This window comes from Mauremys mutica, chromosome 11, assembly GCF_020497125.1.
Source record: "Mauremys mutica isolate MM-2020 ecotype Southern chromosome 11, ASM2049712v1, whole genome shotgun sequence".
Lineage (NCBI taxonomy): Eukaryota > Metazoa > Chordata > Testudines > Geoemydidae > Mauremys > Mauremys mutica.
The window spans coordinates 42,365,938-42,391,506 of NC_059082.1; the positions used below are offsets into that span (position 1 = coordinate 42,365,938).

The 25,569-nt window shown below is 50.7% G+C and overlaps 1 protein-coding gene across 5 annotated transcripts in view; it reads right to left on the bottom strand.

The window, feature by feature from the left end:
- Positions 1 to 25,569, bottom strand: part of GRAMD2A (GRAM domain containing 2A) — an 81,802-nt gene that overhangs the window by 8,856 nt on the left and 47,377 nt on the right. For 2 of the 5 annotated variants that reach the window (XM_044979721.1, XR_006572431.1), the window contains exons 7-12: positions 23,163 to 23,234; positions 19,727 to 19,789; positions 4,846 to 5,002; positions 3,346 to 3,448; positions 932 to 1,039; positions 104 to 198 (exon numbers count right to left, since the gene is read on the bottom strand). In XM_044979721.1, coding sequence (XP_044835656.1) covers positions 104 to 198; positions 932 to 1,039; positions 3,346 to 3,448; positions 4,846 to 5,002; positions 19,727 to 19,789; positions 23,163 to 23,234 — 598 coding nt within the window. Of the gene's footprint in view, positions 1 to 103; positions 199 to 900; positions 1,040 to 3,345; positions 3,449 to 4,845; positions 5,003 to 19,726; positions 19,790 to 23,162; positions 23,235 to 25,569 lie in introns of those variants that run through there. The other 3 variants (XM_044979724.1, XM_044979723.1, XM_044979722.1) reach the window with 3 other exon arrangements.

Below are 25,569 nucleotides of genomic sequence, written 5' to 3' on the forward strand. Positions count from 1 at the left end.
GCCTACCCACACCTGGTGTGCCTGGCGCAGAGGGGCAGGGCCCCAGAGTGTTTCTGGGACAGGCCCAGGCCTTGTGCTGTGTCAGGGTTGGGTGCAGCCTCACCATTGATTCCATGTCCTGGGGCTGGGGATGCTGCAGGGTGATCTCCCACCTCCGTGCAGCCAGTGGCCTGTGCTCCCCACTGCCATGCTGGAGCTCTGCATTTATTTATTGACAAATAAAACGCAGAATTTTAAAATATTGTGCGCAGAATTTTTAATTTTTTGGCACAGAATGCCCTCAGGAGTAATTAGATATTCTGGATTTGGGTGAGAAAGTTGCTCACGTTCGTTTCCTTGCCAATGTTGGGAACAGCGCCCAGCCCCGAGGTTGGTGCTAGCCTCAGACCAATGGCAAGAATGCCTCTCACTAGCTCCCTTGGCTGGGAAGCAGCAGGCGCTGCTCCTCAGGACTGTCCCAGTGCCAAAGAATCAGTCTCAGCGACAGCAATGGGACCTTCCCCAGGTCACTTTAAATAAAATCCATTCTGCTGAGTTAAAGTCAGACGTCTCGCTGCGCAAATTACAGGTGCACTTCCCACCTTGCAGGGGTCATTTTATTTATTGCACCTTCCATGTGGAAGGAGCCCAAGCGCATTACAGATGATTCACGGGGAGCACTGTGGAAATGCCACCAGCTTCACGTAGAAGGCAACTGCCACGCTGACTATGCACCAGAGAAGGAGATTATGGACAGGGGGATATATGGGATGTGGGCAGGACACTGCATCTCTTCTGTAACGCACAACAGGATCTTTACTGCCCACAGCCCATAAGCAGGGCCCCTGATTTTATCATGTAGGCAAAACCCCTAAAACAAAGTCTGTACAAACATGGCCCTGTGGGCCCCCTATTTGTCACCTGAGGGTCCCAGAGCTGAGCACTCTCCTACCTCCGGTGCCCGCGTGAGAGGTAGTCCCGATTCAGAGAGCAGAGCTGCTGCTCCAGACGGAAGATCCGGAATGCCAGATATGACGAGGACACAACCAGGAGGCAGATCCTGGGAGCAAAGACAGACAGGAGCTGCGCGTTAGGTCTGAAAGCCTTGGAGGCTAAAGCTTTTCCTACAGCAGGGGCTGTGTTTTCCTGGCCAGAGAAGATGTGGCCCGAGAGAGGAGGAAGAGACTAAAACCAAGGGGGAGGTTTCTCAACTGGAGACACATTTGTTTATTTAGTTTGTGTCTTTACAGAGTGTCACTCCTTGCAACAGCATGAGATACACGTTAACGAGATGTATTTGATAAAAATACTGTTATTCAGCAATAGCCAAGAGCCTTTTTGTAACTTGCTGCCTGTTTAAGTTCTATATTTTCTATGTAGTTTTTATAAACACTTCAGTTTTTTTTAAACAAAGCCAGACAAATGGCTGCTTCCCATTTTTAATGTAGTTTGTGGTTAGTGACTAAGGGCAAAATTATACTCCAGCTCTGATGCCTGATACAGCACATTACCCACGAGAGCTGGGAGACTGAACTCATGGGCTGCGTGCAGGATATAGAGTCAGTGGACAGAAAGCCGGCATCAGGACTAGACAGGTGTTAGCAATTCCAGTGGGCACAAGGGACCGATTCTCAGTTGTATCAAGATCTCAAGGCCCCTTTCTGGTAGTGGCAATAGGCCTTAAAGTGGTCACAAGATCACTTCTACCAACTGTAAGGCCCATTTTACAGTGCCAAAGTGGTGTAAAGGCGCCTCAGTGTAAATGGGAATCAGGCCCACGTAGCAGCAGCTATGTAACACAGCACCCAGCCGTTCAGCCTCAGAATACAGCCGGGGTGTGATGGAGATTTCCATTAAACGATGTCAGTGCAGGTGAAAAGGGGCTGGATGCGGAGCCCCAAAGAACAGAAGTTCTCTAAAGCCACAGAACAGGCAGTAGCAGTGCAGACTCTGCCCCCTCACTCCCAGCACCCCTGCTGTGTCTCACCCCTGCAGTAAGAGGCTGGAGGAGACTGGACTAATGGGAAGCTAACAGAGCAATCCCCATAAAGTGCACAAATGGTTAACAGTCCAATGTCCCTGGGTGGGCACCTTCCAGCTGGGGAAGCGTTAAGATCTGGGTTCCCAGGCCCGGGCCATGGGACAAGCTAGTAAGAGAGCTTTGTACAGATGGCTCAGCACTCGGGAGGGGAGCACAAACCCTCTCCACAGTCCAAGCTGTTCCGGGGCAGAGCCTGGCCAATGCAAGCTGAACAGCCCGTGGATGAGATGAGTGTTTTGGGGGCTCCTCACCTTCTACGGATCTAAATCATTTTCACAATGCAGCCATGTGGCCAACCCCTCTCTCGTAAATTTCAGCCCAGTGTGATTGCAGAGTGGCTTAGATAATAAATCCTGAAACCGGGCATGCTAGCCCAGCTGTGAGGGTGCCAACAGCAGAGGCATTCAACATCCCCACTAAGCTCTGCAGCCACAAGGCTACTTCCAACCTTCTACTGAATTCCTCTGACCATGTGCTTTTTCCTCTCCCCCACTCCACCTTTACTCCTCTACTCTTTGCAATCAGCAGAGCTGGCTAACGCTGCCACTCCCATCCCGCACTGATGCTAGCCTGACCCTCCAGCGCAACACACTGTGGTGGCAAAGGCGACAGCTTTGAGAATTCCTGCATTCCTGCGAGGATCTGCATCCGAACCCGACTTGAGGAGAGTTGGACTATAGAGCTTTTCAATAGGGGATGCTAGAGAGCAGCAAAGAACAGGGATATGGTTGTGTGCAATGTGGAACAGAATGCCTGCAATCAGAGGCAGATTAGGGTTTTGTGGGGCCCTGGGCCAGAGCAAGTGGGGGCCTCTCCCCATCCTTTCTGCCTGCAGTCCTCCACCGCCCCCCTCCCCTGGTGCTCCTGCCAGGGAGCGGGGTTGGGGCATGGGGGCTTCCCTTGCTCCCCGGCAGGAGCACCAGGCGGGTGGGGGGAGCGGGGTGCTCATTTTTCCAGGCCCCATTGGCCCAGTGGCTAATCCACCACTGACTGAAATCCCTTTCTAACAGTGTAGGAAGCTCTCTCTCTGGTATTCTCTCCCTTTCCACTGCCACTGTGTGTCTGTTGCTGAGAAGGTGGTTCAATCCCAGGCCTTCTCCGCTGCTGGTGCCAACTGCGGCATGAATCTCTGTCTAGGAACTGGACTGAGCCCACATCATCTCACGCAGGCCACTACAGGACTATCAGATGGTAACGACTTTCAGTTGCTATTGACTTGGGTGTGACTGGACCAGTGAGCCCTAGGGAAAAGGGTCTGTAGCCAATGCACTCGGCTCTCCACTCTGCTCCCATGTAGCTGTCTGTATGCCTGACTGCATGCTTACAGTACGATGAAGATTTTCAAGAGCTGATAATCAGACGGTCTCAGCTCTGCTACATAGTTTGGTTCCTCCTCTAATTCCTCCTCTTCGGTGTTTATTGCACTTTCTGAAACAAAAGCAAAGAGACACCTAAATGAAACTGACAGACTGATGGTTAATCTAGTTTAAGGACTCTATTCAACTGTCTGAACCAGCCTCGAACAGCTACACAGCCCTGATATAACCCACCCTGCTGATCGTTCACTACGACCCTGTCCCTAGGGAAATCCATTATAAATTCAGTATATTCCATTATACTAAGAACCTGTTCAATATTCACCACATCACCTGAGGGACGCCCAGCACAATTGAACTCTCTCCTACAAGAGGAAAAGGATACTTACAAAGTAAATGCCTTTAATCCGGTGCAGGCACGAAGGCACCTTCCCAAAGGGCAAGTCCTACTAAGACTCATGGCAGGTAACAGCATGAAGCCATGCACATCAAGGAGGCAAACATCCCTCTCAAAAGCAAGGTTGTCTGGGCACCTTCTGTAGATTTCCTGACCCACATTTCAGGACAGGTTGGCCAAACCCTCTCTCAGTCAAGGAGAACATGGCTTCTACAGCAAGATCTCTAACAGGGCAATCCAACCAGAGCTAAGCTCTTAGATGTGCTAATTACACCCCAGGCTCAGCATTTCTCTTCTCTCATCGGAGCTGGATCTGAGGAATCTGCAAAGAAATCTGCTGGCAGCTTTTTGTGCTCTTTCTGCCTCACACATGTAATGGGCAAGAGTTTTATTCAAACAGGAATCTCCTCTCCCAAGGAGGCGGCTCTGTTGGACAGTCCACTTCAGCTGTGGTCTTGGTTTGGCCTCCTGATCTAGGGAGAGGTCATGGGGTCCTCTCCCTGTGCGATCCCCAGGGGATACAGCTACAGAGCAACGCACAGAAGCCCCACATGCACCTTCATCGTTAGCGAATGAGAGTTATGTTCCACCGAGCCCACAAAACCACTCTGACCTGCACACACCTTCCCCAGAGCTCCAATGGGAATATTCCTCCATCACATGGCCAGGATTCCCAAAGGGAAATTTCTTCACACAAGAGGCAGCAGATACTACTTCCTCCTTCCTTGGAGGCCAGTGCTCCCATCTCCTGGACACTGTTTTAGTGTGCTCCACCCACAGATGGGCACCAGGGCTACACAGGAGCCAGAGGAACGTATTCTCAGTTATGCAGCACCTGGCAGAGGTTTGGCCTAGTGAGTTGTGAGAACTAGGAATGCTGAGCTCTAATCCTAGTGCTGACCCATATTCGTTGTGTCCCTAACCAAATCACGTCACTCTTGTGCCTCTATTTCCCCATCTGTAAAATGTTTTCAGTGTAATAAGCCAAACAAACCGTCAAAAGGAGGACAGTGGGCAGAGAAACGTTCCCACAGGCAAATCACAGGCATGAATGTAAATACGCTGCCAGAGCTGGCTACTAGCTCTAACCCTCTGTCCCCAGCATCCCTCACCTGATACCAGGGGCTCCTCGGAATTAAAAGAGCTCTCCTTGGTGCTGAGGCTGCTAATGGACGCTCGGTGGATGCACTGGTAGTCTGCATCCGGGAGAGATAGGGAGAGAGACGCTGGGGAAACCTTCCTCCACTTCACTTCTGGGACAATCACCTCCTGTGGAAGACATTCAACATTAGCACCACATTCCTCCACCAGCCCCACCAGCAGGCATCAGAGAGAGCCTGGGCCTCCAGCATGGACCATCCAAGCCCTGGAAGCGATTTCTAGGAGAGGATCTAAGCCCAGGGTTTTCACTCTGAGGCATGTATCTGCTGGGTAGCAGTCTCCAGCCTGTTCTGCACAGTTGCAAGGACCCCTCAAGCACTTGTCTGGGCTGCCACTACCAGCCACATTCTCACTGTTTGGATTAGCAGCCTCAGAGACACTAGGAGCACAGTACACATTCTTTATCGCGTGTTGGAGCTGGATTCGGGCCAGGATAGAAGAGCACCATGGTGCAGGCCAGGAGGGCGTCCTTCCTGGAGCAGGCAGGGCTCGGAGAGCAGGTCCAGGGCCACCCAGATGATTCAGGGGGCCTGGGGCCTTCGGCCACGGGGAATTTCCACTGAAGATCCAGCACTTTGGTGGCAGGTCCTGGAGCGGAAGGACCCCCCGCTGCCGAATTGCCGCTGAAGACCCGGAGCGGAAGAAGCTCTGGGGGCCCGGGCCCCGTGAGAGTTTTCCGGGGCCCCTAGAGCGAGTAAAGGACTCCGCTCCAGGGGCCCAAAAAAGTCTCGTGGGGGCCCCTGCGGGGCCTGGGGCAAATTGCCCCACTTGTCCCCACCTCTGGGCGGCCCTGAGCAGGTCCATGGCGGAAATACTGGCTGAGATTTTCAGAGCAATCTCATGGTTTAGACAGATCTCCATTAATCTGAATGGAAGGAAGGGATCATTCTGATCAGCGGGTCTGACCTGCTGCACAACATAGGCCAGAGAACCTGACCCAGGATTCCTGTATCACTCTACACCATGGCCACAGGGCTAGCAGCACTGCTGACCCACCTCGACTCTCTCCGAGGGCACCCCTGCAGTCTCAGGCCTTGTGCCTGCATCCCCCTGGGGTGGAATCCCACTCGTTTCCCACTCTCAGACTGCAGCGCCGTGTCCCAGCCTTGACTGCTCAGCAGGTCTGACTGGGCTTGGCACCTGCATGTTGCCCTGTGACAGCAGTGAATGCAGGGACCAGACAGTTCTCTTCGAGCACTGTTCAATCTTAACAGCAGGGACACAGCAATGCATAAGAGAAACAGGGTTTTAAAACAACAGTTCAAAGAAGAGCTCTGTGTAGCTCAAAGCCAGTCTGTCTATTTCACCAACAGAAGCTGGTCCAGTAAAAGATATTGCCTCCCGCCCCCCCCGTCTCTCTCATATTCTGGGATGACATGGCTACGCCACTACCGTGACCATTCCAACATCCCAGCGTAGCTCTACGGTTATTAGTGCAATAGCCAGGTCACATACAACAGTCACAAGTGCTCACAGCTCAGCCCCGCGGCCGCCACACTCTAGTTCGGCCACAAGTTACTGGGCTTATCTTTTAGCCACACATCCAATCTTGCTTTAAAAAGATTCCCAAGTGCCGGAGAATTTGCCACATCCCTGGTAAAGTTGCCCAACAGTTAATTACCCTCAGCCTTAAAAATCTCCCCTGCAGCCTACACAAAGCATAAACAAAAAGTGAATTTACAAATCTTTCAGCATGTACAATTTGTGGCACTGCTACCACCTCCTCCTATGTGATTTCAAACCTAGCTACACTCCAGCAGACCCGGGCAGAGGCACTTGTTTTATAAATATTTTGACAGAAAAATTATATATTGCACAACTTATTTCTGGAGCTCACTATAAAACAGTTTCCAGTCAAACAATGCTAGAGCCTGAGGCCTGGTCTACACTGGGGGGGGGGGGGGTCGAACTAAGGTACGCGACTTCAGCTACGCGAATAGCGTAGCTGAAGTCGAACTACCTTAGTTCGAACTGCCTACCTGTCCAGATGCCGCGGGATCGAAGTCCGCGGCTCCCCCATCGACTCCGCCACCACCGTTCGCGGTGGTGGAGTTCCGGAGTCGACAGGAGCGCGTTCGGGGTTCGAACTATCGCGTCTAGATTAGACGCGATAGTTTGAACTCCGAGAAGTCGAACTCTACGCGTCGACCCGGCGGGTAAGTATAGACCTACCCTGAGCCAGATTTCTTGCTGGGGTTTAAACGCTTTGCCTCTTTTGGATGTCACTCCAGCCTTGCACTACCAAAGTGCAAGCAATCAAGTCAGCGCACACCCCCTTTTTCACAACTGCAAACCCTAGGCTGTGCATCTTGCCTGCCAGTTACATGCAGTGAGTGTGCTCCTTTGAATCCTTCCTTGGTGGATGCACAGCCTTATGTTGGAGCCTATGGAGGCCTCTCTGGGGAGCTCAGGTACTGAGATGTCAGGTTGCATGTACAGCGTTGAATGATGAGCAAGAACCAGAAGTACTGCAGACAGTCAGTGATCAGACTAATGCGTAGTGTTTTTCTTTGGCTAAGTGGCTGCGTTGCTGATCTGTACGCCTTCTGCTTGGTTTGCTTGCGTCAATCCCACAGCTGTAGTAGCCTATCAGCGTCTGGAGAGATGGGTCTCCCTTGGCCCCAAGCAGATTTCTGCTATCTGGGGGCTACAGAGGGGACCTGACTAAACACTTCCAGGTTCTCATGCTCACTAGCCAAGTTAAAAATACTGCTTTTGCTTCCTGCATTCTGGAAGTGGAAATTTAAGAGGACATTCAAATCTCACACTGCTGGAAATCAAGAGAAACTATGCTGACGTCAGAGCTTACGCCAGTGATCCGAACCAGGCCTTCAATTCATAAGTCTCTTAAACCTTCCGGATGCTGCAGTCATCAGTCTCACAGGCCCCATCCTAGCCATCTGCGCAGCGAGGGGTCAGACTAACCCTTTCCTGAAAGATGGGCCGGGATTCAATTTCTTCCGCCCTCACCTGTATCAACCGCTCTTAAAAGCTGGAGGGTCCCAGCTACGTCCCCACTGAATGGGGACACTCTATTGGGCAAACAGATTTTCTCCTCAACAGGAACTGAAATTCACACAGCTCTTCATCTCCTTTCTTGTCTGTTACCCCTGAGGGCATCCTGCGCCAAAACATTAAAAGTTCTGCTTACAGTATTTTAAAATTCTGCAAATTTTAATTGTAAAATAAATGGGGAGGCTCCAGCCTGGCATTGGGGAGCACAGGCCACAGGCAGCACAGAGGTGGGAGATCACTGTGCAGCTCTCGCCCAGAGACACGGACTCAGTGGTGAGGCTGCACGCGACCCTGATACAGTGCAAGGACCAGGCCTGCCCCAGAAACACCCCAGAGCCCTGCCCCTCCATGCCAGGTGCACCAGGTGTGGGCAGGCAGGCTCAGCAAGGCAGGATCCAAGTGTGGGAGGGATTCAGGTGGGGGGTTCTGGGTTCTGTGTGGACCAACTGGGGTACGGGCAGCTCGGTGGAGGATGTGGATGCACAGGGGCTTGTTGGGGGGTTCTGGGTGCAACAGTAATGGAACTCTGCAGGGGGGTCCAGGTGAAGGTGGCTGGGGCTCAGCAAGGGGGATCTGGGTGTGGGGGGCTCATTGGGGGAGGTCCAGATACTGGAGGAGTGGGGCTCAGTAGGGTGGGGATCTGGGTGTGGGTGGCTTGTCAGGGTGGTCCAGGTGCAGGGGGAGTGGGGCTTGTTGTGCAGTGTCCGGGTGCGGGGGTAGGGGGGTGAGACTCGGCAGGAGGGTCTGGGTATGAGGCAGTCTGGATTCATGGGGGTTGGGCAGATGGAAAACCCTTATGATCGGCTGCCTTCCCCACTGCCCTCGTCCTGACTGGTCGGAGCTGCTGCAGGAGGCAGGGCTCTCCCCTACCCCAGAGCCAACACTGCTGATCTCACGGGGGGTGGGAGGGGACTAAAGAGCCCAGCCACTCAGGACGGCTCCTCTCCCCTCTCCTCCCCTCCCCTCCCCTGCAGCACAGCCTAGGAGGGCGAGGTGAGGAGCCCTGGGAGCTGCAGGACGTGCACTGGTGGGGGGCAGGACTGATTTGGGGGCAGAATTAATTGCTGGGCAGGTGGATGAGCAGATGTGGGGTGAGGGCTCCTGCAGCAGGGACCAGAATCTCCTTTGTAAATGTGGGAGTGTTGGGAACATTGTCCCTCACACAGTGGAGATGGGCAGGGGGGTGCAAACACTCCCCCCCCCGCAATAGACTCTTAAAAAATGCTCATAGGGGGTCTGACTCATGATTTTAACCCCATCTCAGAGCTGCTGGCAGGGCTCTGAGCGTCCCTCGCGCCTCTGGATCTGTAGTTCATGAGAGAGGCATTTGTAAAACCCTAACCTGGGCTGACTTCACCCACACGGCTGCGCGAGCCCTGTGCTCTCTGGTCTCGGCACCCAAGGGGGAGCTGAGGGGGCTGGAAAACAGGGAGCAGGGCTTGCGTTGTTTCCAGTTGGCAGCTCTCAGGTGTGGAGGGCAGCCTAGCCCCCCCACAGGGAGGGGAGGTCTGATCTCCACCACCTTGGGTTTGAGGAGCCCTATGCAGTGGCTGAGAGAGGCGAGGAGCCATCTCTGTGCTGAACCACGTAGGGGCCCCACTGGGCGGGTGGAGACCTGGCAGGATTGGGCCCTTGCTGCGGGGGTGTGGGTGGGTGGGGGACAGTGTCTGGTGTGTGCTGGTTGGCAGTCGGGGAGTTCACACAGCTGCTCCTCACTGGGAATAAAGTGGCCCCTGTCCAGCCCTGATGTGGAGCAGTTGACAGCCGCTCCAAGGCACCACACAGTGGGGTTTGGACACAAGGCTGTTCTGCTCCGCTCTCCTCATCCTGTTCGTCAGCTCTCACGAGTGTTAGTGCGGTAGGGGTCAGTGTCTAGGCCTCACTGGGCATGTGTGCGCTGAGCCACAGCAAGCTGTGCTGAGCGTAAATCCGACTGCTCTGGGCACCTGGAGGGCAGAGGCAGGGCCCTGGTGTGTGCTCTAGGCCAGACCAGCTACCCTTGTGCCTCACCCCAGCAGCCAACTGGAAACAACGCAAGTCCTGCTCCCTTGTTTTCCATCCCCCTCGACTCCCCCTTGTGTGCCGAGACCAGAGAGCACAGGGCTCGTGCAGCCGTGTGGGTGAAATCAGCCCAGGCTAGGGTTTTACCAATACCTCTCCCATGCACTGTAGATCCAGAGGTGAGAGGGATGCTCACAGCCCTGCCAGCAGCTCCTCAGACAAGAGGTCTCCTACATTCCCCTTGACACAGTAGTGAGGAGGGGGAGTAGCAACTGCACCAAGCAGGTAGAGCTGCAGACTGATCTGCAGGGAGAGGGACTCATGCAATAGCTTGTCCATTCCTTCCCCTCCTCCTGAACTGGCCAGGTCACTGGTCAGCTTCCAATAAACCTACCAACCCTTGCACTGGTCTGTGTGATGAATCCAGTCATTGTCTTCAAATGAGGGGTCTTCTCTGCCTCCAGGCTTCTCTTTGCCCTGGAGGTTGGAGGGGATCCCTGCAGAGTTCAGCACGGCTCCAGTTAGACCTTCCTTCCTGCCCCATGGTAGGAGGTGGCTGTCTCGTTAGGCCAGGGAGCAAAAGCCCAGCTCGAAGGATCTACACGAGTTGCATCTTAGTGCAAAGCACTCACACATGAGCACTGAGTGACTCCCAGAAACTACGTCCACAATGGCTCGGGGAGAAAGCTGTCAGGATGGATTCCTCATGCTCAGCAGCACTACACAGCCTGAACCCACGGCCAGCTGCTAACAATACAGACCCTGTCCCTAAAGCAGAACATAGAATATGGTCTACATAAGAAAGGCTGTACCGGGTCAGACCAAAGGTCCATCTAGCCCAGTATCTGTCTACCGACAGTGGCCAATGCCAGGTGCCCCTGAGGGAGTGAACCTAACAGGCAATGATCAAGTGATCTCTCTCCTGCCATCCATCTCCATCCTCTGACCAACAGAGGCTAGGGACACCATTCTTACCCATCCTGGCTAATAGCCATTTATGGACTTAGCCACCATGAATTTATCCAGTCCCCTTTTAAACATTGTTATAGTCCTAGCCTTCACAACCTCCTCAGGTAAGGAGTTCCACAAGTTGACTGTGCGCTGCGTGAAGAAGAACTTCCTTTTATTTGTTTTAAACCTGCTGCCTATTAATTTCATTTGGTGACCCCTAGTTCTTGTATTATGGGAATAAGTAAATAACTTTTCCTTATCCACTTTCTCAACATCACTCATGATTTTATATACCTCTATCATGTCCCCCCTTAGTCTTCTCTTTTCCAAACTGAAGAGTCCTAGCCTCTTTAATCTTTCCTCGTATGGGACCCTCTCTAAACCCCTAATCATTTTAGTTGCTCTTTTCTGAACCTTTTCTAGTGCTAGAATATCTTTTTTGAGGTGAGGAGACCACATCTGTACACAGTATTCGAGATGTGGGCGTACCATGGATTTATATAAGGGCAATAATATATTCTCAGTCTTATTCTCTATCCCCTTTTTAATGATTCCTAACATCCTGTTTGCTTTTTTGACCGCCTCTGCACACTGCGTGGACATCTTCAGAGAACTATCCACGATAACTCCAAGATCTTTTTCCTGACTCGTTGTAGCTAAATTAGCCCCCATCATGTTGTATGTATAGTTGGGGTTATTTTTTCCAATGTGCATTACTTTACATTTATCCACATTAAATTTCATTTGCCATTTTGTTGCCCAATCACTTAGTTTTGTGAGATCTTTTTGAAGTTCTTCACAATTTGCTTTGGTCTTAACTATCTTGAGTAGTTTAGTATCATCTGCAAACTTTGCCACCTCACTGTTTACCCCTTTCTCCAGATCATTTATGAATAAATTGAATAGGATTGGTCCTAGGACTGACCCTTGGGGAACAGGTAAGATGCTGCCAGCTTCTTCAAGCTGGCGCCTTAACCCCCAGCCTCCCTGGAGCTCCACTGGCTGTGCTGCTCTACTTCAAATCCCAGGCTTGAAAACAAGGTGGGATTTGTGCTCTGGGAATTCCAGCCCAGGGAGCAAAGCATCTCTGTGGCACACAAGAAGGTGCATTGCAAATACTAAGCATACAATTGCTCTTACAGCTCCTTGTTGGAGCCAGGTAACTTCACTCGGGCTGTTAAGGGCTTCAGCTTCATCAGGACCTTTTAACCTGCAGCAATTCCTATGCTATTACCATAATCTTGCCTTGTTCACACTCACCATTAACATTATCTATAGGCCAGAACAGCTGTCCCTCATGGGAGGCCTGACTCCTGGAAGTTCTGAGCACTTGATGGTGCATTAGGGAAATTGCTAACAGATAATAACCAGTTACTTGGCAAAGTAGAAAATAACTGGCCATGATAAAAGACCATTATCAACACAGTTGTAAAACCAATACAAGAGCTGCAAAAGGAATACTGATCACTGAAAAGGCCTCTGCAGCATGGCATGAGACCACTTGACCGGCCATGTAACATAAGGAGAGGTGCGCAGAAATAGCAACAGATTAGGGCAATGTCTGCTCACATGGACGGAGACACTGGCTAGATCACCTCAGTGTGCTGCCTCCCTGAGATCCAGGTGAGAAAACCTGCCCCAATGCTGGAACAGCTTTCAAGCCGCTGACAAACGTGCCAGAGCTTCCTTGACACTGTCATAGCCGGCAGCCTGAGCTGCGAGAGTGCACGTCCCCTTTGCTACATCTACAGGGGCAGGCACGGAAAGGAAACGTATGTGGATCCTGCTCTGAGTGGATAAAGCAGACACAACTGAGGAAGCTTGGGCCAACGAATCACAGTAGCCAAGGTTCTGGGTTCTCATTTCTGGGCACAGACCCCTCACTGTGGGACAAAGCTTTTTTTAAAAAGCCCCCATCCAATTATTACAACAGGGTCCCATTAAGGTGGGGGCCCTGGGGCTAGAGCACTCAGCTGGCCCATAGACAGACATTTACTCTCCCAGTCACTAGAGAGACTTTGCAGCAGAATGGGGAGCTGAAGGGCTTTGGATGGCGCCAGCCTGGGCTCAGCAGATGGGATACTTTCCCTTTAGCAGTCAGCACAGATTGCCTGACTGCTCCCTTCCACGGGGAAGCCGTTCCCTCACAGTGCACACAGAGAGACAAGTCTCCACTTTGTGAGAGGCTGCAAGAGCTTTACTTCGGAAGCTGCTGTTTCTGAAAGCGATGCAGCCTGGTGTGACAGCAGCTGCAGAAAACGAGGATTTCGGAGAGACCAGCGCATCTCAGCGCTCCCTGCACAACACAGAGGAGCAGAGAGAAAGCTTCTCTGGGGCACACTGCTACCATGCACGCAGCTCCAATGAGGTCACCAGCTTCAGAAGCAGGCCATCGCAAGAGAAGTCCAGCGGTCAACAAATCCAGCACTTAAAAGCTGTTGTCCTAGCCCCAGTTAACCCCTGCTGGAGACTCACTTCGTCTGCAGTGACTTGCATGCTGACAGCATTGCTAGTGTATGTCAGTCTCTCTCTGATTAATACAAACACCTGTACAACCACCAGGTGGTGCACACACCTTATCTGAGTAACCTGTGCTTGTACTGCAGTAGCCCTCAGCTCTCCTAGCCCCAGGTCCTTCCAGCAGTTAATCAACATCGCGTGAATGTAAAACAAATCGGAAGCCCTTTGGTCTTGCAGTCGGAGACTTTTGGTAACAGTGCCCCGGTTGGGTCGCACATGCGTGGTCCCTGCCTCGTGCTGCTGCAGGCAGTTAACTAACGTTGTGTGACCAACCCCCACTCAGTTCCTTCTCTACTGCAGAGACTAATAAGGAAACTCTGAAGTAGAGAAGAGGGAGGGTAGCGGAGCACCCACAGGGACACACATCTCGAAGAACCTCAGTTACTGCGCAAGGCGAGTAACCTTCTCTTCTTCTTTGAGGGCTGTCCCTGTGGCTGCTCCACTTTATGGGACTTCAGAGCAGTGCCCTCCGATGGAAGGAGGGGCTTCGGAGTTGAAGTCGTGACCTCCAGTAGTACAGAGCATCTGAAGGAGGTATCAGATGTTGCCTGTTCCTCTAAGGCATAGTGCTGTCTAAAGGTATGGGCTGAGGCCCAGGTAGCAAATCTACAAATGCCTGTGATAGGTACATTGTGCAGGGAAGCAGTGGAGGCTGATAAGGTTCTAGTGGGATGTGAGCGAATCCCCATGAGTCGCACTGAGGATAGCAGAGTTTTGTTTAGAGATCGTGCTCCTAGAGATTGTGCTCCTTTTGGAGCATTCAGTGATGGATAGAAACAGACTGGGTAATTTATGGGATGGTTTAGTCCTGTCTATGTAAGAAGCCAATGCCCTCCTAACATCAAGATTATGAAGTGTGTAATTTGTTCCATCTGTGTGGGGTTTAGGGGTGTGGTCTGAAGGAGGCTTTATCCTCAAAGAAGATCATGTATGGGGGTTCCGCCATGAAAGACCACAGTTCTGCCACAAGTTTGACAGATGTCATTGCCACAAGAAATGCTATTTTCATAGAACAGTGTAGCAGTGATTATGTCATCATGGGTTCAAACGGGGAAGAGGTGATGATCCGAAGAACCAGGTTCAGGTCCCATGGTGTGGTAGGCTCACGTAGTTCAGGGTAGATATTATTGAGTCCTCTGAGGAAACATTGGGTCAATAGATGGGTAAAGACTGGATGGCAATCCACCTTGGAACTTTGTGATGGTAGGTAGATGGACTTTTATTGATAGTTCATGGATAGGTCTGACCGTTTGAGTTCTAATAGATAATGCAGTATAGAGGGTAATGTCCCTGGGATGGAAGTCATCCGTTTTAGTTGGCATCAGGCCTTAACTCATCTCTCCTTCAGGATGTATAGGCGACATTTCATTTCTGTTCAACTGCGTAACTATATTTTGTACCTCCTCTGAACAGGTCAGCTCAGGTTCTGTGAGCCATGGAGGAGCCATGCTCTGAGATGGAGTTTCTGTGGATGCAGGACACGGCCTGAGTCCTGGGACAGCGGGTGAGACAGAAGTGGGAGTGCGATTCATGGATGCACGGTCATGCTGAGGGGGTAAGGATACCATGGTTTGGCGAGACCATGCTAGTAGAATTACTGTGGCCCATCCAGCCTGATCTTGTGGATCACTTGGTTCAAGAAAGGAATAGGAGGGAAGGCAGAGAAGGGGAGCGTTCCACTGGAGGAGGAATGCATCGCCTAATGACTGCACGCCGAGACCTGCACCGGAGCAAAAATGAGGGTGTTTGGTATTTTGTGCAGTTGTAAAAAGGTCTACTGTGGGGAACCCCCAGTGTTGAAATACATGCAGGAGTACTGTGTTGTCAAGCTCCCTTCGCGGTCTTGAGAAATTTGTCTGCTGAGGGTATCTGCTATGGGTGGATATTGTGTCTGATGCACCATCGTCAGGGTTTTATGGTTTGCATACAGAGGTACTGTGAGTGTGCTCCCCCCGTCTGTATATATCATACATACAAGCTAAGGCTTCAAATAGCCGTGTCCTTGATGAGTGGCAGGAATTGGGAGCAAGCGTTGCAGACAGCTTGAAGTTCCAATAGGTTTATATGTCAAAGGGATTCCGCAGGGGACCAGCGGCCCTATACAGAATGTGGGTGCAGGTGTGCACCGCATCCCAGGAGTGAGGCATTTGTGGTCTGAATGAAGGGTGCCCCCGTGCACACGTTGGTCAGTTTTGCCCACCAGAGAAGGGGGTCCTTTATTTTGCCCAATATTGTGGGGTGCTTGTTTATGCTGTGCCTGTGTGGAACAAAGCTGATACGTAGCCTTCCTTGTAGGCAATGGATGTTTAGTCTGGGGTGTCTGACAGCAAATGTTGTGGCTGCCATGTGGTCAAGGAGTTGAGGGCAAGTCCTGGCAGAGACCTGTGGGCTATTTCGCACAGTGGGTATGAGGACGGTGAGAGTGACAGAACGTTGTCTCGGTAGTGAGTCTATGGCCTTGATAGAGTTGACGTGGGCTCCAATGAAGTCCAGCTCTTGCACTGTTGTTAGAATGGACTGGTCGGTATTTATTAGGAAACCCAGATTCGTGAAGAGGGTTAACCACCTGTTCGGTGGCTTGCAATGTTGTGTGCTGGGCTGACATTTTTTTCGCAGGCAGTCACTTATAGTGTATAGTGTGACCATCTTGAATTGTTGTGTTTCTGACAAACTTATTGAATTATTGGAGGTTGATGGTTGGGATGCAGCAACTTGAGAAGTAGATTGTTGTCCCTTTAGGGCCTGTGTCTGCGACCTTGTGAGTCAAATCACTGCTGTTGTGAATACACTGGCCGGTGGTATTGTTGGGATGTAAAGTAATTCCTCTGTTTCCTCTAGGGTTTGGGGTTATAGGTTCCCATGGATAGGAGAGTTACTTGTGAGTCCATGAGCAAGTGGAGCAAGTCGTCTGTCTTTTGGCGAATAATTTGGGCTAGCAAGTCTTCCACCATGGACTGCACCTCTTTGGGGAAGCCAGAAAGATAGAGCCATGAGGCCCTTCTCATTACAACCACCGTTGACGCAGATGTTACAGCCCTTTCCTCAGAATCAAGTGCTGAGAATTGTTCTCCGTTGTCCTTGGCAATAAAATTAATAAATTTGGACATTTTTGTGTAGTTTGTATAGTTGTATTTTGTTAGTAATGTCTCATAGCTGGCTATGCGGAGGTGATGGGTAGCCAAGGAGTGAGCCTACTGCCAAAACTGATCAAGTCTTTTCAGGCTTTATCATGAGTTGTGTTTCTGGGCTGTTGTTGCATGTCACGTAGCTGGACTGCATCTATCACTAAGAAATTAGGCACTGGATGCAAAGTCTGCGCCCTTTGTTGGTACGCACCTCCTGTCAGACCTCCCGCCAGCTGGAGGGGCAGCCGCAGGGGTCCGCGGAATAACCCTTACAGGGTCCATCAGTGCCTCATTCATGTGAAGGGCAATTTTTTTAAACGAAGTGGATGTATGAAAAAAGTCCACTAGCCGATGCGGTATCACGGGGACCTCCTCAAGGGAGATGTCCAGAGAGGGCCACCCTCTCAGATAAGCCAAGGAACAGTTTGAAATCATCCCCTATATTAGGAGGAGGCAGCATAAAGGTGTACTCTGTGGACAATGATGGCAAGTGGGTAGGTGATATCCCCTGCAGGAGCAGGGGTTCTTCCTCCTCTTCCTCTGGTACCACTGAGGGTGCTGGTACAGAAGTTGTGGGGAATTACTGTGTGCTGGGTCTGGCCGTGGCAGGCAGTCCCCCCTTGTGTGGGGCATATGACCCATGGAGTCCAGTATGCCCACTGGGATGGGAGCAGCATAGGGGGTCCCCATACCACTGTAAGTACCCGGGGACAGCATAATATGCCCCAGGAGAGACTCCTGGGTTGACTGACTCCTGATGGATAGGAGCCGCTGGGGGAATAAGCTCCCTGTTCTTCCTCATCTTCCTCCTTCAAATAAGGAGCGAGACAATGAGTGATGTTGGAGATGCAGGGAGACTTGGTACTGCGGACAGGGGGATCAGGGCAGAGCCAAATACCAGAACCCTCTGTCTGAGGAACTGCTGCTGTGCTGGTTTGAGTGGCCTCTGTGGCTGTCTCCTTGTCGGTGCCAGGGCTACGGAGGAGAAGGCGGTGCTGCTGGCTGCGCCTCTGTGCGTGTCAGGTGCGCCTTTGAAGAAGCTGCCTTTTGTAGTGGTGCTGCTGCGCCGTTTGTAGATCGTAGTGCGGAGGCACAAGGTTTTGGTTTCCCCTTACTGCCTGTGACAGAGCCGGCTCTTGTGGAGTGGCTTGCTCTAGCGGTGCCAGGATTTTCCGCTACTTCGGCTCCCGGTGCCGACAGCACAGCCGGTGCCGGTATTGGAAGCCTGCCTGCGGAATGAACAGACATCGCGGTGCAGAGGCACGGGGTTTCGATTTCCCCTTAGTGCCTGCGTCAGAGCCCGCTCTTGTAGAGTCTCTGGTTCTAGCGGTGCTAGGGTTTTCCACCACCTCAGCTCCCAGCGTTGATAGCCCAGGCAGTGCTGGCATTGGATGCCTGCCCACAGAGTAGCTGCAGACTGTGGCATGGGGCTCCGACCTCCCCTCAGTGCCTGCGCCAGAGCCACCCTGCAGTCTGTCTGCAGCGGTGCCAGAGCTCTCAGCCACTCGAGCTCCTGGTGCTGACAGCACAGCTGGTGCTATTATCATCATCTGTGGGACGGCTCTGGTTTTTTTATTCCTGCAGTGGGGAACTCCAATGTGGGGTGGAGAAAGGACCCCGTCTGAAGCTGGGTTTGGCAAAGGGGGGGTGGGGGTGGGGTGTCCCGAGCCTCATGCCCCGACGCAGGTCCGAGAGACCTCTCCACTTTGTGCTGTTCTGGCCGTGAGCCTGAGGCAATGCAAAACTTTGTGGCATGCCTGCTTTGCCCAGGCAGCAAACACACCCACCGTGGCTGTCAGGTCTGCAAGCCTGGAGGCAAGGCACTGAAAGCCCGGGAAACCCGGCATTCCCGTTGGGGGGTGAGGGCTTTCGCCCTCAAATGGCTGAAGTTCCTGGCCATGAGTTTTTTGTTGTTTTTTTTTAAACCAAGGAGAAAAGAAAAGGGAAACAATCTAAGTAGCTGATGATAAGGAAACTAAGTAACTGACTGTAACTAATTAACTACAAAGTAGGGAGGTGCTGCTGATTGCTCTGCCTTGTATCCAAGGGCGGTAGAGAAGGAACTGAGTGGGGGCTGGTCACACAGCGTGGGTTAACTGCCTGCAGCAGCGCGAGGCAAGGACCACGCATGTGCGACCCAACTGGGCACTGCTACCAAAAGTCTCCGACTGCGAGCGCAGGGGCACACGAACACCTGAAGTGGAGCATCCACAGGGACAGCACTCGAAGAATAGCCAATAGCATCATGGTCAGGGGACTGACATCCCAGGGGAGTGCCCTTACCACCGGACTATTGGGTATTATGGGGTGGCTCTCGCTTGCTCTCTCTCGCTCTTTTTTTCCCCCATGAAAAATTTGAGAAGCTCCGGTTTTTGTTCCAATGCAGAATGAAGTCAAATTTTGAGCCACAAAATTTGTCACAAAATGGAATTCTTATTTTCCAGCCAGCCCTACTTAACATTTCTGCCAACATCTTTCCATATACTTTGTGCTCTCTGGTGTGCTGGGATTTTCATATAGAGTTATTTCCCCTGCAAATACAAATAATAAAATAATAATAATAATAATAATAAAAAAAGCTGATCTTGGAGTCTAATCCACTGGTGAATTGGTTGAACAGAAAGTTTATGATAAGATATTTTTAATCTACTCAGATTTTTGCTAATTTAATCATGTTCCCAGCATGTTATGAGTGTTTAGGACTCAAGCAGTTTTATTCAATTTTAAGATCTCAGCTCTAACCGGCAATGAAGAAGCTGTTTGAATGTCAAGCAGATTTTATTTCTATTAACCTGAACTAGACACTTGAACATGAGCCTTCAATTCAGGCATCACCACAAGGTTTTCCAAACGATCCCCTTCGCCCCCCATTAATATCCATTTCTGTTAAGTCATGCTGGATTCTGTCAAAAGATCCTGCAGCCCATGGTAAAAAAAATGGAGCCTAACCGTAACCTTCCCTAACAACCAACCAATGTTAAACATGATTTTGGCTGTCGGAGGAGGCAGGCAGAGGAGCTGGTGTTTACCACACTCCAGTGCTGCTTTTGGCAGGTTCAAAGCGCATGGGGATTTTATTAAACTTGCTAACACTTCAAACAGATGTTTCACAGCCTGCAGCATTAGTGCTCGTATGTTCACTGCAGAGGCATTTTACCAGGGGCATTCTGTGATATTCTATTGCTGTTATTGATTCCTTGTTTGTAAATATGGCTCTTACCAGGGATACAGAATCAGGTTCCTCTGTGAATTCTTTCAAACTCAAACTCTTCTTACTCGAAACCTGGAAGAGAGGAAGGAGCAGACATTACAGACCCATCATCAGGGGATCTCCACTTCTCCACTGGAAGGAGCATCCTGACTAGGACACTCCGCTGCCCCTCTCTCCCCCAACAGAAAGTTATAGTGACTCTGGGTTCCAAAGCTGCTGGTGAGCCTGGTAAGAACATCGCCTGTATGCGAACTTGCCACATGCAAACCCTTAGGGGTTGCGGCTCCTGTACATGTGACTTCTGGAGAAAGGTTTCTGACAATGGGTTATTCCAGTGGAGACAGAGTGCTCAGGCTAGCCTGGGCTGGAGAAGAGGTGAATGAGGAGTCAGCAGTATGTGAGTGTTTCTTCTAGTTTCCAAGACTGAACAAAACCAACATAACGTAAAGACACTTTGGTGACAGTCTGGGCTTGAGGAAGATGTTAGGAGCACTGAGCTTTGAGTTCCAGCTCTCCAGACCCACGGTCAGACTTTGGGCAAGTCATTTCCCCTCTCTGTGCCTCAGTTTCTCCTCCCTGTAAAACAGGTAACACTGACTTGGTGGGCTCCCTCCAAGAACTCCTGAGGCAGAGTTATTGGGTTCCATCTAATTTGGCTGTCAGGATGAATCAGCAGAAGAACTCTGCAAATCCATGAAAGATCCAAGCTCCTGACAGCCTGTTACATGCCAGAGGTACTTTTCTGGATTAAGGATACCTCTGAATTATACCACACACCCAGATAGCTCAAAATAAAGACATCAGAAATAAGGTGGTTCTTTGGAGGCTTTTTAAACTCAGCACCAGGTTAAGGACTGATGAATTTCTTCCCCTCAGACTTTTTTTTTTTAATTTCTCCTAGGATCTAATTTGTACCATGGCTTTTATTCCAAAATTTAAAACCCCTGTAAAGGGAGCATAAAAACACAAATATTGGCAGAGCCAGTGTTCTTACACGGAGGTTATAAATAATGCACACGCACACCATTAGAGCAAAGAAATTCCTTGGATTCAGCCTAGTTTATCAGACCTAGAAAACAGCAGGAATTCAGGCTCTCTTGAGATGCGACATGTGAATTATGTATCACGGGCCCGATTCTGCTCCCAGTGAAGACAATGGAAACAGTATCAATGCCAATGTTATGACATTAACCGCCAAGTGGATTTTCCATATTGTGACCTGCCACTTGACAAAGACTACCTTCGCCTCCAGGTGTAAACTGAATTAGGGACAGTGAAGGCAATGTACTTGTAAGAGGATAGCAATAAAAGATATCACCTTGTCTCGCTAATATGCTGGGACCAACACAGCTACACCACCACTGTATATAACAATGTACATCATGGGCAGTTTAACAGCACAATTTAGGACAGGGGTCGGCAACCTTTCAGAAGTGGTGTGCCGAGTCTTCATTTAGTCACTCTAATTTAACCATAGGTTGCCTACCCCTGAGTTAGGATATGTGATTTAACTCCCACTGATAACTCCAGTAGCAACATTGCACTACTGTGCGTGTGCATGCATGTACACACACACCAAATTACATGGACATGTATTTCCTTATATTAAGCATACAGAACTTTCCATCTTCAAAGCACTTTAATAAATTCTCACTCCCCCACACCCAGTGCATGATCCCCGTTTTACAGGTGCTGAACCGGGCACAGAGAAGTACAGTCACTTGCCCAAGCTCATGTCAGTGTCAGTCATCCTTCTCAATGCAAGAAGGATGGTCTTGTTGCTGAAGTGCAGGACCGACTGCCCAATGCTTCTATTCCCCAGTGCCACAGATTCCCGTATGACCCTTGGGCAAGTCCCTTAAGCTCGCCACACCTCAGCTTCCTCCTCCATAGGATATTGCTGACCGACCTCACAGAAGTGCTGAGGCTGAGTTAAGTCACGTTTCCTGTATTCGTTTATTTGAGGGCGACAGATGGAAAAGCCTTATTGGAACATCCTGCCCACAGCTATGATCTGGCTCCCAACCCTGTGCTCAGACATCATCCCGCTCTCCAGCGGAGTCACTTCAGTGGCTGCTCGAAAATGAAACATTTGGTGAGCTCTCCACTGCAGCAGAACGCACAGCACTCAGACAGAGGTTTAAGCATCAGCCATCTGTGTAGGTACTGGCTTAATAGGAGAGGGGGTTTGTCTCAGAACAACTCAGCCGTTCTGCTGCCCAAACTGGGAACGAGAATCTAAACAGCAGGTTTATCCCCAGTGGCCTGGACTCCTTTGTTATGATTGGAAACATTGAGGCATTAGCATTCCCTGCATGGGGCCTATCTAAATTAAGCTAGCTGGGGTGGGGTGGTTGATCTAACGGAAGATTCCACCTAGAGGAAACTAACCTCACCAGCCAGGAACATGCTCTCTCACCCCAGGCCATATCTAGGCATATTCCGAGTCATGCGAGCATGCTGGAGAACTTTAGGGAGGTTCGAAGAGCTGATTGCTAGCTAAGCATAGACCCAGCCCGATACAATCACTTGTTCCAAGGCGCAGTTGCAGTAAAGGGGTGCTGCCAGCTCCCCCTCCTCTATTCAGGGAAGGCAGTGCCTGCCTGGCACTGAGGCCTGTGCCGTGGGACTGATGTCCTGCAAGCCTTTCCAGGCAGAGACAGAGACGATGACAATCTCAGATTTATTATGGTCCTGATTTTCTGAATGCCTGTCATTGGCAGTACTGTCATTTGCCAGCAGAGGGCAGTAGATCAGCCTCCCTGATGTCCCTCCCTTATACATGTCCCTGGGGAGCCTCTCAGCCACGGATGATGGCACATGATGCTCCCCAATGGGGTCTGTGGTATCCCTTCTGCTCCCACTGTCCATCATTTGAGATGGCTCCCCCAGCACTATCAATGTATCTAAGCCCAATGGTTCTGTTGGGGGCGTCCATTGGTTCCTATCAGGCAGTGATAGACGCAGTGCTCTTCTCTCATCGCTAATCCAGGCACCATTAGTAACAGGCATTTGAAGCTGGATGCACAAAGTCATGGGGGAAGATGCTCTTGCTCCCATGCCCATTTGAGCTGCTCCTCTACCCCCGGCAGTGGATGTCCAGATCACCCTGCTTGCATACATGGGGGCGGGAGAGTAGCAGACCGGTGAACAAACAAAGCCATGCAACTTTGAGATGTGAGGCTGTAATGTCTGATCCGTCATGCAAACCCTCCAGAGTCTGCTCTGCAGCAGCGTCCAGAACAGCTATTCCCAGGGGGCACACAGGGAAAATACAGAGCCTTCCACCATCCCGGACAGGGGACACGTCACACAATGCATGTGAGCAACAAATACAGTGCTGCCACCGTCCAAGCGCAGTGGTTTCAGGGAACGCACTTCAGCCTTGAGCTCCCTCCAACCTGTTGGCGGGAGCTATTGGATTTGTGATGAACTAGAAGGATACCTGTAGGTGCGTGCAGACTCTCCTCAGCACATCGTACACGCTGTCTCGAGAGATCAAGGACACAAAGATATACTGAAAACAAACAGAGAGAGAAGCAGCAGTGAGAGGCTATCCCTGTTCAGCACATGACATCGGCCCAGAGGCACAGGCTCCTCTCTCTGCTGCGATGCTCAGAGTAAAAACCAACAGCACATTGGAGTTCTGGCTCGTTTCACAGTGTGAGTGTTTAAACGCTCACCACCATGCTAAGCGCTCTGTTGAGATGCACAGGAGCAGGTTACAAAGAGCTGATGCTGCAGCCGGCCTTGTGGCAGACTCAGCACAGCATCATGCTGATGGACGTGGGAACAGCTTGTTTTGCAAATAGAAGGGCCACCCGCAATGGCATTATGGTTCTGTGCAGGAACACCAGGACGCGGCGACATCCCACTCCCAGAGAGGAGGCAAAAACACTCCTCCCACTCACACCAGTGGTAGTTTTGTCACCGACTTCAGTGGGAGCAATTAGGCCAACATTGGCTACCTTGAAAAACCGACCTTTCAGGTCACTAACAAAGCAAATTTAAGGTTTAACACCAATAGGACTTTGCTTCTATGTACCGTAGAGCAGCTTTCAGCAAGAGCTCAACTCTAATGCGTTCTAGAGAGCGTGTTTTCAGTCAGCACTAAAATGCAGCCACCTTTGGGGTGGAATATTGGATTATTAGCACCAGTACTGACTAATCATGGAATCTGGACTGGAAGAGACCTCAAGAAGTCTTCTAGTCCAGTCCCCAACACTCATGGCAGGACTAAGTATTATCTAGACCATCCATGATAGGTGTTTGGAGATTTTTAAAGAGCAGTTTAGACAATGAAGATTCCACAACTTCCCTAGGCAATTGATTCCAGTGTTTAACCACCCTGACAGTTAGGGAGCTTTTCCTTGATGTGATTTAAGACTATTGCTTCTTGTCCTAACCTCAGAGGTTAAGAAGAACAATTTTTCTCCCTCCTCTTGTAACAACCTTTTATGTGCTTGAAAACTGTTATCGTGTCCCCCGCTTCTCTTTTCCAGACTAAACAAACCCAATTTTTTCAATCTTCCCCCATAGGTCATGTTTTCTAGACTTTTAATAATTTTTGATGCTCTTCTCTGGACTCTCGCCAATTTGTCCACATCTTTCCTGAAATGTGGTGTCCAGAACTGGACACAATACTCCAGTTGAGGCCTAATCAGTGCAGAGTAGAACGGAAGAATTACTTCTCGTGTCTTGTTTACAACACTCCTGCTAACACATCCAGAATGATGTTTGCTTTTTTTGCACCAGTGTTACACTGTTGATTCATATTTAGCTTGTGATCCACTATGACCCCCAGATCCCTTTCCAGAGTATTCCTTCCTAGGCAGTCATTTCCCATTTTTAATGTGTGCAACTGACTGTTCCTTCCTAAGTGGAGTACTTTGTATTTGTCTTCATTTCCTTTCCTACATTGTATTCAGTGCAATAAAGAATGACTATTTCACTTGCAACTGGGGGGGGGGGGGGGATGTTATACAGGTCAGAGCTGGGACTCCAGCCAGGATGCTGGGGCTGGTCTCTCTAACTCAAGGAGAAAAGTGAGATAATTAATTAGTCAGAACCATAAGTGCTGGCTTCTAATTTTCCCCAGGGGTGCTCAACCCCTCAGTCTCAGACCCCAACCCCCTCCTGCCCCGCTTCTTCCCGTCTCTGCTCCACCCCCATCCTCCTCTTTCCCAAGGCCCCTCCCCAGCCCCACCTCTTCCCACCCTTACTCCGCCCACACCCCTTCCCTATCCCATTCTGTCCCTTTCACTGAGCACACCCCATCCCCAGTGCCTCCTGCATACAGCTGAACAGCTGTTCTGTGGTGTGCAGGAGGCACTGGGAGGGAGGGGGAGGAGTTGATCAGCAGGGGCTGCAGGCAGATGGAAGTGGGGAGTAAGGGGGGAGCTGGCTGCCAGTGGGTGCAATGCTCTTGCTAATTTTTTTTCATGGGTGCTCCATAGAATATCAGGGTTGGAAGAGACCTCAGGAGGTCATCTAGTCCAACCCCCCTGGAGCACCCACAGAGTTGGCGCCTATGGTCAGAACAGTCAGAGTCTTGGTGTTGAATTTTTCCCCAAAGGCAGAAGCTCCAGCATCACAAGGCCCCAGTGTTGTGAGGGCCATTAGTAGTACTGAAGCCTCCATAGGAAGAGTTCCATCTACTCCACCATTTCCTACCATCAACAGCAGGACAGAACACTGGCCACCGCTTGTGTTCTGCATGGTTACCCTCCAAGGGAGGAGCCCTGTTCCTGTGAGAGCAGCACACGGAAATGTACATGACCCTTTTAGAAAGCAGGGTTCTTGCGAAGTTTGCTCGACTGCATAGCAGAACAGAGCATGGATGGGGAAAAGCA